This window comes from Drosophila hydei, unplaced genomic scaffold (assembly GCF_003285905.1).
Source record: "Drosophila hydei strain 15085-1641.00,03,60 unplaced genomic scaffold, DhydRS2 tig00000383-arrow-arrow-pilon, whole genome shotgun sequence".
NCBI classification, from domain to species: Eukaryota; Metazoa; Arthropoda; class Insecta; order Diptera; family Drosophilidae; genus Drosophila; species Drosophila hydei.
Window position 1 is genome coordinate 261,986 of NW_022045721.1, and position 20,885 is coordinate 282,870.

A 20,885-nucleotide genomic window follows, 5' to 3' on the forward strand; every position below is an offset into this window, starting at 1 on the left:
TATTGGTAAATGTAGAAAAAGCTTCAATTTTGCTGTAAACATGATTGTTCAGCCGGCGAAATATTGAGGAAACGTTATATTTTGCGACAAAACAATAGTAATTCTTTACAGTATTAATGCTCCATCCAGATTATGGCGGAAAGCATTAACAATCTTGGAAAGCAGAATCATCATTTTGAGAGATTTTAGCTATGCTATGGGATCCATATCTGGCCGAGGAGTTGTAGAACTGGCATATATAGAGGACATAATGAATGCCTCACATTGTAATCATGAATTTAAAGAGAAGTGCGAAAAAATGTGGCTTGTTTAACACAAATTTTAAATTCTATCAAGACAATGCTCAAAGCTTAAGGAGATTATTGTACGAACTTGGCTCTTCAGATCTTCCCGATCTGATCATGTATGGGCATACCCAAAGAAAAGAGGTAGAAAACGAAAAAAGCTGCTTTTCTAGAAAAGGGGCAAAATATCCTTGTTCAAAACTTAATAAAGTCCACCATTTCATGAGACATCGCTTCCAGCATGTATTAAAGACTACAGGAGTTCATAATAAAGTTAGCATAATGTGTTTTCTATTTTAAGATAAGAACAGTGTATACAGAGTTATATATATATTGAATAATTTTACTAAAACATTTACTTAATCTTGAAACTTGACTTTGTTGATCTGATGTGAAGTTTTCGTGCGCTGAGTCATTGTTTGACATTGCGCGATTCGGCTCTTTCACAAGGTTGGTTAAGAACAACAACATGAACAAAAAACAAGTAAGAAAGCTCTATTCGGGGTGGCCGACTAGGAGATACCCTGATCTATCCCAGTCCTATCTGGGCTTTTTTTTAATTTTTCCGTAGTTTGTAAAACAAATAAAAATTGACACAACGATACCATCATCAACATTGTCGTCTACTTGATCTTCAAACAAATAAGAAAGCTCTAGTTGGAGTGCCCGACTAGGAGATACCCTGATGCCACTCCTATCTACGTTTTTTAATATTTTCCATAGTTTGTTTCGAGTATCGCCACTTCATACTTGTATAAATCAATAAAAAATATTCCATCGCCGCCGGGGTCGAACACAGGGACTAACTGCTTACGAGCACCGCCTCTACCAACGCAGCCACTGCACCTTTTTTGAGAAGAGTTGCAAATTTGAACTAAAGTAGCAGCTGATAATTCAAGCAGTATTCAATCGCAATTTCGATTCTTCGAATAGAAAAGAATACACGCATTTGAATGTGTGCTTGCATACGTATAGGAAAAATGCGTGCGCGTGGCGCTGCTGACATGTGCTTTTGCAATTTGACTTTGGCAATTTGGTTTTGTTAAATAACATCGGTTTTACTTAATGGGTTTTAATGAAATTTTCAGCATATATATTCTATTGACTTGGTAGAGATGCAAACGCCTTCAAATAATGGCCCTATTTCCAAATGAACTTTGATTTTAAGAATCAAAACTGCATAAAATATAAATAAAACTAAATATAAAATTTGGAGGCTCTAGCTCTGAAGACGTACGAGATATAATTTATTAACGATCGTTTCAATTTTATTCGATAGCAATTAAATGGGAATAGTTACCAAATATATGAAACAAACGATATGCGCATCCTGTACACGGACCTACAAATAAATTTCTCTAGCTCTTATAGCTGCTGAGATCGACGCGTTCACACATACGGCCGGACGGACAGGGCTCCATCGACTCGCTTTGTCGTCCTGATAAAGAATATTTGTACTTTTTGGGATCTGCCACATCTCCTTCTGCCTTTTACATACATTTGCACAATACCATTAAACTCTGATTTCCCAGTTTCAAAGGGTTCAGGTTATAAAAATAATTCAATTAACGAACGGTAGTCCGATATTTTGGTCAATCGTCGAAGGCGATGTTCCTTATAAATAACCGCACCCCATCCATTCCCCCATTATGACCGTTGAAATGTGTGTTAACCAATGACAAGTTGATGGATTGATTTGATTTGTTGATAGAATGATTCATAACACGAGACAAGGTGAAAACTATGGGTCAGCAGTCTACAGCTTGTTAAAGCTTGTTCATTGTCAATTTCATTCTTTCTTTTTTTTCTTAATGTGAGGTGGTAATCAGAAGAGATTATAACGGTCTAAGGTAAATTGAAAGAGCACTTGATTCAGCCCTCTTATATAAACATAGATGGCTATCATTTCCATATACTACATAAATTCATTTGCTTGGAACAATATAAGCATATTGTTTCAATTTATCTGGTAGCCCATTGCATTCAGTATGTGAAGTAATATGCGACGACGTCGACGGCGACCGACCCACAGTAGGGCTTCTGCCGCCCAAACGTGGCAAAATTCAACAATTTTGATAAAGTTATTGGAAAAATTAATTATAGAATCTGAATCTGAATCAGAGAGCCAGAATCCGAAATTTAGATTAAAAGTAAAGTGTAAATATAAGCATTTAAAGTTGAGATACATTAATAGAAAAAAAAAATCCGATCTATTTTCCTGTTGAATTGCAAGAATTCCATAAAACAATTTTAAAAATATTATTGTTTAAAACGTGAAAATATGTTTCCTCTGATTAAGTTAGAATTATCATTATTTTTAGCAAACTTCTATATTTAAATAGCTTTTTCAACACTCAACAAAAAATAATAAATTCTTTACAACCTAAAAAATAGGTTCTATGTTATTTAACCACCAATTCACTTTCATTTGCTATTAAAATTTGGAAAATATGAACCAATCACGGTTCCAAAATTATGAGCAACGGCACCACTGTGCGATGCGTCGGCCGCAAAACTGAAACTGAAAATGTTGCTGCCGCTATTAAAAGTAATAATTATTTGTTAATGTTGTACAAGCACTTAGTAAAAAAAGTATTAATTTATATGTAAGCTCAAAATATATAGAATATTAGTATTTATTTAATTGAGTGTGTATGTACACAATGATGCTTCCACCCGTTGCAATTACTTACTTTTTTTTACAAAATCCTTCTGCAAGATTCTATAATTCTTAGCAAATAATCACCATAATAGAATGATAACATGATAATTAGTTTAGTATTGAGTATTGCATAAACAGAACACAATACGAGACGTATAGAATTAAAATGTTCTGCTAATTAAATTGTAACGGAACTAAAAGTCCAGCTAACCAAATATCTAATCTCAATATGTCGTCAGCGCCTTTGATTTGTCATCATTTTTGTTTTGGCTTTTTTTTGGCAAATCAACATCAGCGACAGGGGCAACAGCAAAAACAGTAGAATCAGAACTTAAAGCAGCAATGGGGACGCTGCTCCCGCACGCTTATGTAGGCGGAAAAGAGGGAAAGGGGAGGTGTAATTGTGTCATAGCATTATATGGTAGGATCACTTGTTAAATGAATTATCTATTTATTAGAATTTGTTGAATTTTATGATGTTATACTGTGTGTTTCATCTGTTTGGTCGTATAGATTTATGGAAATTATTTTATTGCATTTTGCATAACAACAGAAAAGGGCAAAAGCCCGAAAAGAGCGCAAATACAGGATTAAATTTAATTATAATAATAATAAAACTGCTGTTAATGATCCTGCTGCAGATGATTATGATGATGATGGTGATGGGACCTGAAGGGAGAATAAAACGGGGAGAATGAACGGGGTGTCAATAAAAAGAAAAAAATAAAATGAGAGAAGACGACTACGGTGTGATCAAGCGACTTTATGTATTATTTGTAATGTTAGACAAAAAAATGCATAACAAAAGTATGTATTTAGGTATACAAAATTTACGTGAATGCAAGAAAGTCCGCCACATGTCATGCCCTGAATTGCAAAAGATAAACATAACATTTAGGAAGTGAATATACTATATTTATACGTACACTGATTAGATCACAAATCATTTCTATAAAGCGTCAATATGCGGTGTACATTAGCAGTACGTTCATAATAGTTACTCTAATCTTAAAGACCTTATCAATAACAATTAGTGTAAAAAGGCTATGTAAAATTAATTTGATATGTTAAAATTTATATTGCGCTTTCAAGCATTTCACAAATGGCATTACTTATGCTCTTCCCACCTGTGCGAATGTGTATGAGTGTATGTGCGTATATCTGTGTTAAGCAATTTATATGAAATATGTTATATTGACAAATTGATGACATTATGATATGATGACTGGATATCATGTTTCATCATTAACACATCATTTTTATACCCTGATCCCAACGACAAGCCGAGTCGATTGAGGCCTGTCCGTCTGTCTGTCCGTCCGCTTGTCCGTATGTGTGAACGCAATGAAGAGCTAGAGCCTCCAAATTTTGTATTTGGTTTTTGGCAATTTGGTTTTTGTTGGATTTTGGATACTGGCTCCAATTTTTCTCAAATTCTTAAAATTTAAGTTCAGTTGGAAACGGCCATTATGTGAAGGCGTTTGCATCTCAAGCAAGCCAATAGAATATGTAGATCTTATGATGAAAATTTCATTAAAATTCATTAAGTAAAACAGAAATTATTAAACAAAACGTTTGGACAATTTGCAAAACTACATGTCAGCAGCACCACGCGCACGCATTTTTCCTATACGTGTGCACACATACATTCAAATGCGTGTATTCTCTATTTGAAGAATAACTTCAAATTTGCAACTTCTTGCGTTGGTAGATACGACGCTCGTAAGTCTCTAAGTTCGAGCCGGGCGGCGAATGGACATTTAAATGCAAGGTAATTTTCAACTTATTTCGCTGTGATTGTTTAATCAACTTTGTATTCTCTTGGCTTATTCATTGGAATACTTGGAAAGGTTTTGTTGTCATTCTTCTAAAAATGGCATATACAGTAGGGAGAAAAAGTGTTTCCATAGTTGACACTTTAAACTTTGTGAGTCGATAATTTCTAAACGAATGAAGCAAATCAAAAAAACTTTTTTTTCCAATAATATGTATTTAATTTTTAACAAATTGCCGTATATAACAAAAACAAAAGTTAATCAGTAAAATATTCAAACAAAGAAAACTGAAACAAAACGCATGTGTACAATTTTGCACCTTCAGTGAACAAAATTAAATATGATTCTAAATCAATATTTTGTCCACAGGCCCTTATTAGCTATTACATTTTTTATTCAGTTTGGCATACTCTCGACCAACTTCTCTATGGTTTCCTTTGGAACTCGGTTCCACTTCAGTTCTAGACGCTTCCAAAGATCGTCTAGGTTGGATGGCATTGATTGATGATGCGCGCTTCACGATTGACCACAGGTTCTTAATCGGATTGAGTTCGAGACTTTGAGCTGGCCACTCCATCAGCATAAAATCTTAGTTTCGTAACCATTCACGGACTATTTTGGACTATTATAAAACAACCGGCTACGTAGCCGCTTCAGCGCTTGCCGGTCAGTAGCTTTCAAACTGTTCGTGCAAGTGCAAAGCTACGTCGACAGCAACGTCAGCGCCGCTGCTTAGATAACGGAGGCAAACAAGCAGTGGCGCCAGCTGCCGTCTCCTTTGTTCTGGTTGTGTTTTTATATGGGAAATCCGGGTATAACGGTTGTGTGAAAATGTATGTAACAGGCGGTAGGCAATGTTGGTAGATGCGATACATGCGTGCTGCGTAGGAGGTGTTAGTGTAAGTCCTGGGGCTATAATGTCAGTTTCTTTTATATTTTTTTAACGTGAAAAATATTTAAAAATGTAGATCAGTCCGGTTTCAGTGTATCTCCTAGTCAGGCACCGCCAAATGGAGCATTTTTGTTGCTTATTGTTTGAAGCTCTAGAGTGGACAGAGTAGGCAGTTGTTATCAGTGCGTCATGGCGTTGGTTGGTGGATTCTAATGGCTTTCAAATGCTAAAATACTTTTGAGCTCGCGCTTAACCACAAAACTGTGGGCCAATGGACACATGCAGTTTTTACTTTTTTTTTAAGTTTATCATTAAAAACATTTTCATGGTCAGCAATCTATAGAAAAATCTAACAACAAATACGTGTTGTTTTATCACCAATTAACAACACACACATACAGACAACAACCAGTGTTGCCAACTCTTCAGCGCTTTGACAAGCCAGAATAAACGATAAAAAACCATAGAACACGTAAAACTGCTGTAGTCGGGAGGCCCGACTAGCAGATACCCTTATCCCAGTCCTATCTGAGTTTTTTAATATTTCCCGTAGCTTGTATCGAGTATACAAAAAAAAAAAACGAATAAAAATCTACATTACGACTCCAAGATTCGAACTCACAATTTTTACGCAATGCGCATCACCTCTAACAACACCGCCACTTCATAATTAAACAAGTAAGAAAGCTCTAGTCGGGGTGCTCGACTAGGAGATACCCTGATCCCAGTCCTCTGAGTTTTTTAATATTTCCCGTATCGAGTATTCAAAACAAAAAAAAAACAAGTAAGAAAGCTCCAGTCGGGGTGCCCGACTAGGAGATACCCTGATCCCAGTCCTCTGAGTTTTTTTTTAAATTTTCCGTAGTTTGTATCGAATATTAAAAAAAAAAGAAAACAAATAAAAATCGACATTGCGAGACCAGATTTCGAATCAGGATTATTTGCGCAACGTGCACCAACTCTACCAACACCGCCACTTCATAACTAACAAAAAATAAAACAATAAAAAACATTTCATCTCCACTGGTCTCGAACCCCGGGCCGAGCTGCATACGAGCGCCGCCTCTACCAACGCAGCCACTGCCCTTCTTACACGAACCGTTGCAAATTTGAACATAAGTAGCAGCTCATAATTCAGCACAATTCAAGCGCAATTTCAATTCTTGGAATAGAAAAGAATACACGCATTTGAATGTATGTGTGCACACGCATAGGAAAAATGCGTGCGCGTGGCGCTGCTGACATGTGCTTTTGTACATTGGCCAAACGTTTTGTTTAATAACTTCTGTTTTACTTAATGGATTTTAATGAAATTTTCAGCATATGATCTACATATCCTATTGGCTTGGTTGAGATGCAAACGCCTTCACATAGTGGCCCTAGTTCCAACTAAACTTAAATTTTAAGAATTTGGGGGAATTTGGAGCCGATGTCCAAAATCCAACAAAAATCAAAATTGCATAAAATATACATAAAACTAAATACAAAATTTCTTAAGACGTTCGAGATATAATTTATTTACTGCATTTCAATACAATTTTTATTCGATTACAATTAAATGCGAATAGTTCTCGAATATTTGAAACAAACTCGACCTGCGCGTGCTATACACGAACCTACAAAAAAATTTCAAGTCTCTAGCTCTTATATATGCTGAGATCCACGCGTTCACACATACGGACAGACGGACGGACAGCCAGACGGACAGGGCTCAATCGACTCGGCTTGTCGTCCTGATTAAGAATATACAGTGGTTCACAGCTTATTTCAACCAGCACCTTAAAAAAAGTTTGTTGGGCTATAAAATCTAAACTATTGGGGGTATCCCGAAAATTTAAATGCAGGTTGTTAGTGTGATGTTTAAACTAATATAAAATCAATTCATTTATTTTTTAAATATTTTTTCAATATTTAATAATGTTTAAAAACTAAAAAATGAGACCAAAACAGTTCCACAGCTTATTTCAACCACTTATGAAATAACATTATATAACACTAAAATAACATAAAATAATAAGAAATTAATACTTAGTGTGACCACCCTTTTGGTTAACTATTATTTTAAGTCTTTTTGGGATAGATTCAACCAACTTTTTGGTGACTTCTGGAGTAATTTTTTCCCATTCTTCAACCAATGCAGCTTTTAGGTCCGATTTGTTGGATATATTGTGTTTGCGAATGTTTTTTTCCAAAATCGACCACAAATTCTCGATTACATTTAAATCTGGTGACTGGGCTGGTGGTTTCATAACGTGCGGACATTTCCAGATCAACCAAGTCTGGACAATTCCCGCAGTGTGTTTCGGGTCATTATCTTGATAAAATCTGAAGTCCTCCTTTATGCCCAGTTTCTGAGCACTTTGAATTAAATTGGACTTCAAAATATCAAGATATTTGCCTTTATCCATCGTAGTCTCAATGAACTCTAAGTTCCCAACGCCGGCTGCTGACATACAGGCCCAAACCATAAGGCTGCCTCCGCCATGCTTTACTGTAGCCCTCAAATGTTTTGCGTCAAGCTCTGTGTTAGGCTTACGCCACACATATGAGGGCCCATCCGACCCAAACAAATTAAATTTGGACTCATCGCAAAATAAAACAGTATTCCAGAATCCAATGTCCTTGTGCAAGTGCTCCTGGGCAAATTTTAAGCGACACTTCTTGTTTTTGTCGCTTATAAAAGGCTTCTTGCGTGGTACTCTGCCATTAAAGTCATGTTCCCGAAGCACACGGCGAATAGTTTCTGGGTGGCATGACTTGCCCAACTCCTCCTTAACATCATTGGCTACTTGTCGAGCCGATATCCTTGGGTTATCCCGGATTTTTCTCACAATATAGCGCTCGTCCGTGGGATTAAAAATTTTGTTTGGAGCATTTCTGCCTTTATCGTGGGTTCTATTTTCACGGACAAACCGGTATATGATGCTTTGAACTGTAGAATCACTAAATCCAACCATCTCAGCAATTTTTCTACGGGAATGACCATTTTTATAGTGTTTGAGAACGAGTTCCCGCTGCTCAATAGGTGTGCGTGGTCCCATGTTGCTAAATTCACTTTTCTGAAAGTTGAGCTTTCAAAATTCTGCAAAAATTTATTTTATCACACTGCGAAAACAGTGAATAAAGCATAGAACAAGAATCTACCGTTGCATTGCAAAATAACGGATCTTTCATCAGCTGCAAAGTTTGTGGTTGAAATAAGCTGTGGAACTGTTTTGGTCTCATTTTTTAGTTTTTAAACATTATTAAATATTGAAAAAATATTTAAAAAATAAATGAATTGATTTTTTATTAGTTTAAGCATCACACTAACAACCTACATTTAAATTTTCGGGATACCCTCAATAGTTTAGATTTTATAGCCCAACAAACTTTTTTTAAGGTGCTGGTTGAAATAAGCTGTGAACCACTGTATATACTTTAGTCCCTGCCGCTGCTACATAGTTGATAATTCAGCCCAAAAATATGGTGTACCAGAAAACTCAACTCCTCTTCAATTGGATATACCCTGATCCCAGTCCTATCTTCGTTTTTTTTTTTTAATATTTCCAATAGTGTGTATCGACCATTTTTCATTTTCAATAGTATCAGGGTATAAAAAGACTTCAAATTTGAAATTATAATTACTATTATAATACGGTCTTGTAGTAATGCTTATTTTGTTGTTATTATTGTCTTTCCTAGTTTGATTTTTTTCAGAGTGTTAAGTCGATCAGTAAAAATTACAAATAAACGTGTGCATAAGGCTTTATCAAGCGTGCAAAAACAATCTTATCAATTCCATACAAAACGAGTTTATTTTGCAAACATCCTTATTTACTAAACTGAAACGCGAGAAACAAGCTGAATATGCTAATGTCGAAATCTTTGCTCTTTTTAATTAAAAAAATATTTTTTTTGTGGCTCACTTAATGAAGACAAGTCTAGGTGTAAACCAGTGTAATTTGTTAAAAAGGAGAGACAAAAAGCGAGAGAGAGAATGAAAATAAATTACAGAGCTGACTTACTTTGTTCTTGTTGTTGTGTGTGTATGGGTATGTGTGTGTTCGTGTGCTTGAGTATATGAAATATATATATACCCTTCAATACATACATACATTACATCATGTAGTTTCAATATTCTTGCTTTCATCGTAGCATTAAATCACGACCAACAGCAGATAGCCTGGGAGTGGATAAACATGCCCTATATTCCTTATAAATATACCTTGTGCACAGTTGGACAACTGGACAGATTATCATAAATCAATATATTTATATCGATTATTCGCTGATAGATATTAAGCTATAGATTAATTAAAGCTTGTGATTGACAGAAAATATTGAAGAAAGTACACATTTTTAGGGTCGTTGTATTGTTGAATATCCAATTCTAATATTTGTTCTTACGCTTTGTCTCTTTTTTTCTACAGGCACAGCGTCCAGAGAATACAGTGATGCAAGCGCTGGAATCGCTCAACGACTCTCAGGTTAATGATTTTCTCAGTGGCAAGACTCCATTGAATCTTAGCATGCGTCTGGGAGATCATATGATGCTTATTCAGCTGCAATTGAGCACCGTTAATCCTGGCGGTACGGCCGCAACGGCTGCCCTGCCACCTGTGTCGAGCGGCAGTAGCTCCGGCAGCGGCAAAAACAGTGCCAGCAGTGGTTCTTCCTCTTCAGCGCCTAGCAGAACCATAAACTGCAGCTATCCTGATGGAAGTCGTGTCTCCCATTCGTCACATACGCGGACCCGTTCCTCCAGCCAGCGATTGGCTAGCGGACGCATTGGCAATGGTCATGTGCATAGCCACCAGCATCCGAGTCTGCAGCACAGCCATAGCTATCACCATCATCATCATCATCACCATCACAATGCCTCGGCGATGGCCGCTGCCAGCGCTGGCGCCCCAACACGAAAGCTCGACTTGGAGCGTTCCAGTAACGGCGGAGGTAGCAGCACCATAACCGGTGGAGGTTCGGGACATGGGCATGGACAACAAGCCATTAAGTCCTCCGATCTCAGTTCATTCCTTAGCAAACGAGACTATGCGAGTCTGCAGAATATTGTGAAGAGTATTGCTCCGCGGGCGGCAGCTGCGGCCGCTGCCGCTGCGGCTAACCAGGCATCCAGGCAACCATCAGCAGCAACAGCAGCAGCAGGTTCATCGGCACATTCAAAACCTTTACTGGAACAATCGCCAATTAAGTCGCTTTCAAATCTCGTCTCGTCTCCCATCAAAACGACAGCTATCAAGAACATACACATTTCCCAAGGGTCAGTTAGTGCCAGTTCCAGTGGCGTTGCCAGCTCCAGTTCTAGCTGTAGCTCTAGCTCTAGCTCTAGCTCTAGCGCTAGCTCTAGCGCTAGTTCGAGCTCCAGCTCTAGCGCCAGCACTAGCGCTAGCTCCAGTTACTCTAGTGCATCTTCTGTTAGCTGTATAAGCGATGGCTGCCAGCAGGATCCGATAGCCGCCAAGCTCACCTCATGCTTATGCACGCGCCTGCCAACACCTGCACCAGCGCCAGTAGATACAACAACGGCAGCACCACCAACATCAACAACATCAGCAGCAGTAGCAGAAACTGCTTTAACAACGTTAACAAATCCCAATATTGTAACTGGCAACCGAGCGTCTGTTGGCCCCGGCTTCGGTTTCGGTCCTGGCAGTATTGTGGACAATTCGCTACATAAGACAGTCAATAATCCGATTACCGTCACACGTTCCAAGCATCGGCACCACCATCACCATCACCATCACCATCATCATTATCATCACGCCGCAGTTGCAGCTGCTGCTGTAGCAGAAGGGCTTAAGCCCCAAGAGGTGAAAAGTGGAGCAACAGCAGAAGCTGTGGCTGGCGCCACCAGCACAAGCACCACCGCTGAGCTTGATGATGCCGGCCTGGCTTTATCTGATACCCGAAATTTAGCCGAGGCATCGCGTAATCTAACTCAGACATTGCGCAAGCTTTCCAAAGAAGTTTTTACCAATAAGATAGACTTGTCTGGCGGTGGTAGCATGGACGTTGGTGGCGGCATTGGCGGCGGCGAGGAGGCACCACGTAAAAGTGGCTCCGGCGCTGTCATTGAATCGATGAAAAATCACGGTAAGGGCATTTACTCGGGCACATTTTCGGGCACACTAAATCCGGCGCTGCAGGATCGTTTTGGCCGGCCCAAGCGTGATATATCAACGGTCATACATATACTTAACGATCTGTTAAGTGCCACGCCCCAATACAGTCGTGGCGCACGCATAAGCTTTGAGGCACCATCCAGCAGTAGCAGCAACAGCTTTCCAAATACATCCAATAGTAAAAGCGTAGCAGCTATAACAGCAGCAGAATCAACAGCAACACCTGGCGTACTACAACATGGCTTGCGTAACAAACTGGTAAGTAGAAAATTTGAGAAAGAAGAAAGTGCGAAAATTAAACATTGAATTAAACTAGTGAGCGTACAGATTAACTAAAATAAAAGATTACGAAATTTGCATCGAACCGAAACAACTCTTGAAATGAAATCGAAAGTGCCGCACCTACCTTGGGCAAAATGTCTGTGTTTTATGAATTAAACCATTCAATTTCAAATCAATTTCTTTCTGTTTCAGTATTCGAGCAAGCATCAGAATTGCGGCAAATGCAACAGTCACGCCCATCAGCAACAACGACAGCAGCAACAATATACAGCAGCAACGGCAGCAGCTTTGGCTGCTGGCAGCTGTGCTTATGGGGAATGCAATGGTCACCTTGTGGCCAAAGGAGGTATCTCTGCTGCGATCGCTGGAAGAATCAAGTCCTCCGCACATGGCTGCTGCATCGATATTGCAATGGCCGGCAATGGCAGTGCGCAAAATGCCACAGTAATGGACAGCTCGAATGGCTGCATGTGCCGGTATAACGTGGCTAGCGGCGGCAACGAGGATGCACAGCAAGAGCACATGTGCCAAAAATGCGTCGTAGAACTGACCAATTTGAAGACCAAGTCAAAGCTGGACCAATTGCGTTTGGTCATGCAGCAACGGAAGCAGAAGCGCGAGGCTCGCAAGCTCAAGTGCTCGCCATACGATGCCAATTCGGGCACTTTGACGGCAACTGTGGAGTCGACACCGCAATATAACGCTGTAAGCGCGTTGGTCGCGACGTCGCTACCTGCAGCCAAGGCCAAGCACAACAGCAACAGTACAACAGCAGCAACAGCTGCTGCGGCTGCAACCACAACATCACCCAGCGAGGTCTCACCCAATCATATAGTCGAGGAGGTAGATACGGCCGCCTAAGTACATCTGAAACTTTGCACCCTTTGTAGCATTTACTAATTGAATGTGGTAACGATATAAACAACAAACAATAACATAAATATGCAACCATATGTAATAAGTATATGTTTTTTATATTATTTGTTTGAAATGCGGCAGCGCCACTCAAACCTCATCGCATTAGCAGTAACCATGTAGTGTGGATATAACTTTATAACTACTTACCCTATTTATAATGCCCCCATCCAATTATATTCAATCCAATTCACCTGTTCCGCCAAGGGGCACCTGTGTTTGAATTAACAGAAAGCGAAAGTTGTTGAACTGTTAAATTAATTTTAAGTGCTTAACACCAACATGGTCAGCAACTTTATAATGAAAACATTGTTAGCATAATTGATCAGTCGAATGTAGCACAAATCTTAATATCCACATCTTCCTCGCCTCACCTTCTATCCATACCCATCCACTCCCACCGCTGAGGCAGGGAACCTTTATGTAAACTTAGTTTAGTGCAAATTTTTAAATTTTAAATTAAATATAAGCGGCAAAAACAAAGAAAGAAAAATTGAATGATTTTCATGTACAAGCCAAAACGGCGGCAACTTTGGTAGCGCTAGAAACTTAGACAAAAATATGATTTAATTTAAGGCATATTCATACACATGCACAGAATCCCATACTCGCAATGCGACTTTTGCAGCTTTATGTTAAGTTAGCCTTTTGAACAAGGCGCTGTTAACCTAATTTGCCTTAATAGAAACTTGTCTTTTTGTTTGTGCTTAACTTGATCAACGTTTTGTCATTATAATTATGATAATTATTATTATTATTATCATTATCATTATTATTATTATAATTGTAAACATCACCAACATTGTGTTTCTCTATTATTATTATTATTAATATAAATAAATTTTTTTTATCATGCTGAAATTAGGCTGGAAAAGAAATGAAGATTTCAATATATGAAGAACTTTCCAAATCTTCACACTATTACATTAATTTTAAGATTACAAAAAAATAAGTTTTTTGTTTGTTTAAATTTGCATTTCGCAAAATCAAATAAATTGATGTTAAAAAATAATTCGTTCTTAATTTTCTATCAACCCCCAATTCTGTCTATTTCGTTTTTTTTTAATAGTGCAAATAATTAAATTCGAAAGTATTTGTTCTTGTTCAATTTTACAATCACTAATCAATTTTATGAAACAAATAAATTGCAATTATTAATTTATTTCAATAACTGAGTAGTTAGCTGTTTAGCAGAACTGAATTTGATTTTATGTTTCTTATTTTTATGTTTCTTATTTTTATTTTTCTTTTTATTGCTTTTTAAGTTCCCGTGAAGGTCATGTTAGCTTCCTGTCACGTTGTTGCAATTCTCAACATGAAGGTCTCAAATAGAAAAGGGAAATATAAATAACACATACAAAAACCAAACAGAAATACAAATTTATTATTTGCAATGACTTCGTGGTATATAAAACCGTAAATTTATATCGCATAATATTAATTTGACTTTTTTAGTAAATATGTGCCAATTACAACAATATTTGCGTGCATAATACTATAATATATAAAAAAAGAATTATATATATATATATATATATATATATATATATATATATATATATATATATATATATATATATATATATATATATATATATATATATATATACAGTGGTTCATAGCTTATTTCAACCAGCACCTTACCAAAAGTTTGTTGGGCTATAAAATCTAAACTATTGGGGATATCCCGAAAATTTAAATGGTTGTTAGTGTGATGTTTAAATTATTATTAAATCAATTCATTTATTTTTTAAATATTTTTTCAATATTTAATAATGTTTAAAAACTAAAAAATGAGACCAAAACAGTTCAACAGCTTATTTCAACCACTTATGAAATAACATTATATAACACAAAAATAACATAAAATAATAAGAAATTAATACTTAGTGTGACCACCCTTTTGGTTAACTATTATTTTAAGTCTTTTTGGGATAGATTCAACCAACTTTTTGGTGACTTCTGGAGTAATTTTTTCCCATTCCTCAACCAATGCAGAATTTAGGTCCGATTTGTTGGATATATTGTGTTTGCGAATGTCTTTTTCCGAAATCGACCACAAATTCTCGATTACATTTAAATCTGGTGACTGGGCTGGGGGTTTCATAACGTGCGGACATTTCCAGATCAGCCAAGTCTGGATAATTCCCGCAGTGTGTTTCGGGTCATTATCTTGATAAAATCTGAAGTCCTCCTTTATGCCCAGTTTCTGAGCACTTTGAATTAAATTGGACTTCAAAATATCAAGATATTTGCCTTTATCCATCGTAGTCTCAATGAACTCTAAGTTCCCAACGCCGGCTGCCTCCGCCATGCTTTACTGTAGCCCTCAAATGTTTTGCGTCAAGCTCTGCGTTAGGCTTACGCCACACATATGAGGGCCCATCCATCCCAAACAAATTAAATTAAAAATCCAATGTCCTTGTCTTGTTTTTGTCGCTTATAAAAGGCTTCTTGCGTGGTACTCTGCCATTAAAGTCATGTTCCCGAAGCACACGGCGAATAGTTTCTGGGTGGCATGACTTGTCCAACTCCTCCTTAACACCATTGGTTACTTGTCGAGCCGATATATTCGGGTTATCCCGGATTTTTCTCACAATATAGCGCTCGTCCGTGGGATTAAAAATTTTGTTTGGAGCATTTCTACCTTTATCGTGGGTTCTACTTTCACGGACAAACCGGTATATGATGCTTTGAACTGTAGAATCACTAAATCATACCATCTCAGCAATTTTTCTACGGGAATGACCATTTTTATAGTGTTTGAGAACAAGTTCCCGCTGCTCAATAGGTGTGCGTGGTCCCATTTTGCTAAATTCACTTTTCTGCAAGTTGAGCTTTCAAAGTTCTGCAAAAATTATTTTATCACACTGCGAAAACAGTGAATAAAGCATAGAACAAGAATCTACCGTTGCATTGCAAAATAACGGATCTTTCATCAGCTGCAAAGTTTGTGGTTGAAATAAGCCGTTTTTAAACATTATTAAATATTGAAAAATATTTAAAAAATAAATGAATTGATTTTATATTAGTTTAAACATCACACTAACAACCTGCATTTAAATTTTCGGTATATTCCTAATAGTTTAGATTTTATAGCCCAACAAACTTTTTTTAAGGTGCTGGTTGAAATAAGCTGTGAATCACTGTATGTGTGTAAGTGTCACACATGCGCACGCATCAACACACCGAATGGTATGTTTTGATTTGGAAAAATATAAAAATTGACGTAACTTAAAAGGGCGCATTTTAAAATGACACATTTGTATATATTGTATCGTGTTAGATATAGATATAACAGGTCAAAATCATGTGCAATTTATACAATTATTATAATTTTTTTAGATTTTGGACCTAATGTGAAATCTATAGCTTAATTGTATCTACGATGAAGATATAAGGATACAAACTTAAATATAATCGATAACAAATTTCGAAGGCTTTATAATTATGAATGAATTAGTCATGTGCTTGGTACGCATTTGTTTATAGTTTGTGGATTTGGGTTTGATAATAGGGTCTGAAACAGTGGAATTGGAATTGGTTAGTAATTCGTTAACTTGATCTGTTTGTTTAAGAGGCAACAATGATTCGTTTGCATAATTTCAGCATATCTGCATGAATTTCTAGCAAAGTACAAAACAAATCTTAACTATATACTTAGATCACATATTTACACATCCTCTCTCAATTAACTAAGGACAACATTTGCTGAAAATATATTTAAATCTTAAAGGAAACTAAATTAAATTTAAATTAATGTTTTGCATTTATTTTTAATAGTTCAAATTTATTAAAGCCCTAAATCATGAATGAAAAAGGAAATAAAACTATTTTTTGAATTAAGATTTTGAATATTTTTTTTAAGTCGAGGTAAAAATTAGGTTAAAATGCTTCGTTGTTAAAAATTAAATTGAACAAATAACAAAAGAAATTATTAGTAAAACTATAAGTAGCACATGAACAAGAAACTTGGCCAAACAACAACTACAAAAATATAACAAATAAATAATATAAAAGAATAATAAATAATATATATAATAATAATAAAAAGAAATAATAATCTGCAAGTGTATTTTTCAGTGTACCACAACGCTCACAAAATTGTATAAATGGATAATAGATTCGATGGATTATGCATTCTAGTGGTAATAACTTTAAGAGAGTTCCCGCCAAAACCGAGGAACTTTGAAACATATTTTGAGTCACAAATATATATATGAATCATATACATATATTGAAACATGCATTCTCTACAAACAAACAAGCATATTTATCTTATCTGAAGTTATATGTATAATATATAATTGTATATGTAGCTGTAAGATAATATATATTATAAAAAAGAAATACAGACAATGATGCGCGTTCTGTCAACTAATTAATATACGAATTGATAAATGCTGCAAAAATATACATATATACTATGAACATTTATTCTTAGTCTAAGCCCATTCAACTTGGTGGGAAAGTATTTGATAATACAATTAATTAAAGCTATTTACTAAACTAATTGAAATGCAATGAATGTGCAACTCTGATAAACCAGCAGTCATACGAACATTATGGTCTACTATATTCTATATATATATACTCACATATGCATGCTTACTCTTATACACACGTACGATCATAAAATCATACAGATATAGATATTTCACACTGTTTCAATTCCACTAAGCTATAAGCAGCATACTTCAACGGCTAGATCTGGGTGCTATGTTGCATATTCAGTGAGCTCCGAAAAGTATGTAAATATTTTCAGTCTGTTTTTTAGTCCATTGTGAAAATGAGCACAAGTGTCTGAAACTTTCCGACTATCGACTATCATAAATATGTTGACACGCACACACATCCATACGTATTAACTGTCACGTATTAATTGTTAAGAAACTACACACTGGAAAAAAATACAAAAATCATAGATTTATTGTAAACTGTTTAATAATATTTATTGCGTTAAATTATAAAAAAAAAATAACAAAACTAAAAATGTGTAACAAAAAAAAAAAACAACAAAAGCCCAAATTACTAAATTTTTAAACTGTCAAGAAACTGTTTACACAAAACAATTTGATTCTTCTTATCTTAAAATAGATAACAAATTATGCTAATAATAACTTAGTATTTATTATGACCTCCCGTAGCATTTAATACATGCTGGAGGCGTCTCATGGAATGGACCAACTTTATTAAGTTTTCAACAGGGCTATTTTGCCACTCTAGGAAAGCAGCTTTTCTCGTTTTCTCCCTCTTTTCTTTGGGTATGCCCATACATGTTTAATGGGGTTCAAATCGAGACCTTGTGGTGGTGTAATAAGAACCTTGCCACAATTATAGAAGAGCTAAGTCCAATAATCTCCTTAAGCTTTGAATCATTGTCTTGATAAAATTTAAAATTTGGATAAATGTCTTTAAATTCGTGTCTAAAATGTGAGGTATTCATGATGTCCTCTATATATGCCAGTACTACAACTCCCCGGCTAAATATGGACCTCATACCATAACCGAAAGCTCTTAAAATTGTTCAATTAAATAAAGCGTTTTTCTACATTTACCAATAAAAGCAGTGGTTTCTCCCCTGCAACTCTTAAAGAGCACCTATGCGGTACGATGTCCTGGCGTACTATTTCATGTGATACATCTAAGTCACATTTTTCCTTGGCAAGTGTACTAATATTTGCGGATTTTAGAAATCTTCCACAATATTAAGCTACTGTAAAGCTCGCGGACTTACAACACTGTAAATTTTTTTCCTTGACATGGAAACCTCTTCAACTAATTCTGGAACAGATCTGCCCAAGTTATGATTATAATTATAATAATTGGACCACATCAAAACATTATTTTTTCTAGGCATTTTAAAAATTTAAGTAATTTAGTGTAAGATTCGAACAAAATAAAATTTCACAGCCAAATTGAAAGACATGCAAAAATATACATTACGCAAAAGATGCAAAAAGCATAGATAACGGTAAATACCGTTATTTCCAAGAATTAGATCGAAACAGAATTCCAAGACGCAATGTATAAACATTCTCGACAGCTTGAAAAAAGACTCATTTTAGTTTTTTTTTTGTTTATTTGTTACACATTTTAAGCTTTGTTCTCTTTTTTTATAATCTTTTTCAAAACTTATTAAAATACAAATTTCGTTAATTTGTTCCTAAAGTCAAAAACTGCATTTTTTCAGTGTGTAAAGAGTTTTTTGACAAAGTGTACATTTACACCGTCTTCGCGCATATGTATACATACAGTTTGACACGAAAGTGTTTTCACATGGGAAAAAAATTATATTTTTGTTCTTTAACATACAAAAAATATACTAAGTATGAGATTTTAATATTTTTTAAAATTATATTATATTTTTTCAAATTATTGTCTTACAAAAATAATTAATAAAAATTAAAAAACTATTAACAAAGGCATAAAAAAACAACAAATAAAAACATATTCAAATTCAAGTGACACGAAAGTGTTTGCACAGAAATACTTTTCAAAAATAAGGCAATATTGACTTAATTAACTATTAAAATTAGTATTTGGTATGACCCCCGTGGGCTTCAATGACCGCTTCCAACCGTCTATTCATGGAATATATTACGTTTTGAACATATTCCACCGGTGTCTTCTCCCATTCCTCCAATATGTAAGACTTAAAATCCCTTTTATTTGTTGGACCTCGCTTGGCTGTCCTTTTTTTAAGATCAGCCCACCGATTCTCTATGGGATTAAGGTCGGGACTTTGTGCAGGAGTATCCAACACCTTTGCACAATTGTAAAGAAGCCAACACCTGACTGTGTTGGCTTTATGTTTGGGATCATTGTCTTGGTAAAATCTGAATGTTGGTTTACCATCCCTAAAAAATGCAAACTTTCGGGCTCTGGACACTAGATGCGTGCGCAAAATACTGTTTTGCATCCACTGTATTTTCTATAAAACACAGTTCTCCAACTCCTTTACTAGAAATACACCCCCAGACCATCACTGAAAGTTTTCCGAACTTTACAGTAGGAATTATATTTTTCCATTCAAGGGCTTTCAACGGCTTTCGCCACACACGGCTGGGTCCATCGTTGTAGTACATCATCTTAGTTTCATCGCAAAATATGGTTTCATCCCAATATGAATCCACATGTCCCACATGCATCCTGGCGAATGTTAGACGTCTTTTTTCATGATCAGACGACAATAATGGTTTTTTCCGCGCAACTCGGGATGCAAACTCGTTCCTTTTTAGGGCTCGGCGGACACTTTTGCGGGATATGTCAATACGACACTTCCTGCAGCTCCCTGGCAAGCGTTCTGGTCGAAATTGTTGGGGGTTCATTAACTTTCCTGCCCAGAATACGCTCTGCCCTATCTGTTAACGCTCGAGGTCGTCCAGTAGAACGCTTTGGCTCCAGTGTTTCATCGTTCTCTGCCCGGCTTAAAATATTGTAAACGGTCCTCTTCGATATTATAAACATTTCTGCTATCTCCGAGACCGATTTTCCTATGGAGTGGCTATAATAAACCAATTGAATCATGTCAAATGACAATCGCTTCCCTGGCATTTTTAATTTGTTCAAATTTATTCAAGATTGTAATGAATGTGTATCGATTCTTACAAAATATGACGAAATTCCACAGCTGTGCATATTGAAAACGCCGAAAATAACGGTAAATGCGAATTTAGCAAAACAAAGAAATAGCGAATAGCATATGTGCAAACACTTTCGTGTCACTTGAATTTGAATATGTTTTTATTTGTTGTTGTTTTTTTATGCCTTTGTTAATAGTTTTTTAATTTTTATTAATTATTTTTGTAAGACAATAATTTGAAAAAACATAATATAATTTTAAAAAATATTGAAATCTCATACTTAGTATATTTTTTGTATGTTAAAGAACAAAAATATAATTTTTTCCCCATGTGAAAACACTTTCGAGTCAAACTGTATGTATATATG

At 35.9% G+C, this 20,885-nt stretch overlaps 1 protein-coding gene across 1 annotated transcript in view; it reads left to right on the plus strand.

Annotated features, from left to right (window-relative positions):
• The window catches only part of LOC111595984 (midnolin homolog), a 33,352-nt gene extending 19,626 nt beyond the window's left edge, over nucleotides 1-13,726 (plus strand). The window contains exons 3-4 of the mRNA XM_023309970.2: nucleotides 10,026-11,993; nucleotides 12,210-13,726. Coding sequence (XP_023165738.2) covers nucleotides 10,026-11,993; nucleotides 12,210-12,878 — 2,637 coding nt within the window. The 3' untranslated portion in view covers nucleotides 12,879-13,726. The remainder of the gene's footprint in view (nucleotides 1-10,025; nucleotides 11,994-12,209) is intronic.
• The last annotated feature ends 7,159 nt before the right edge of the window (nucleotides 13,727-20,885 follow it).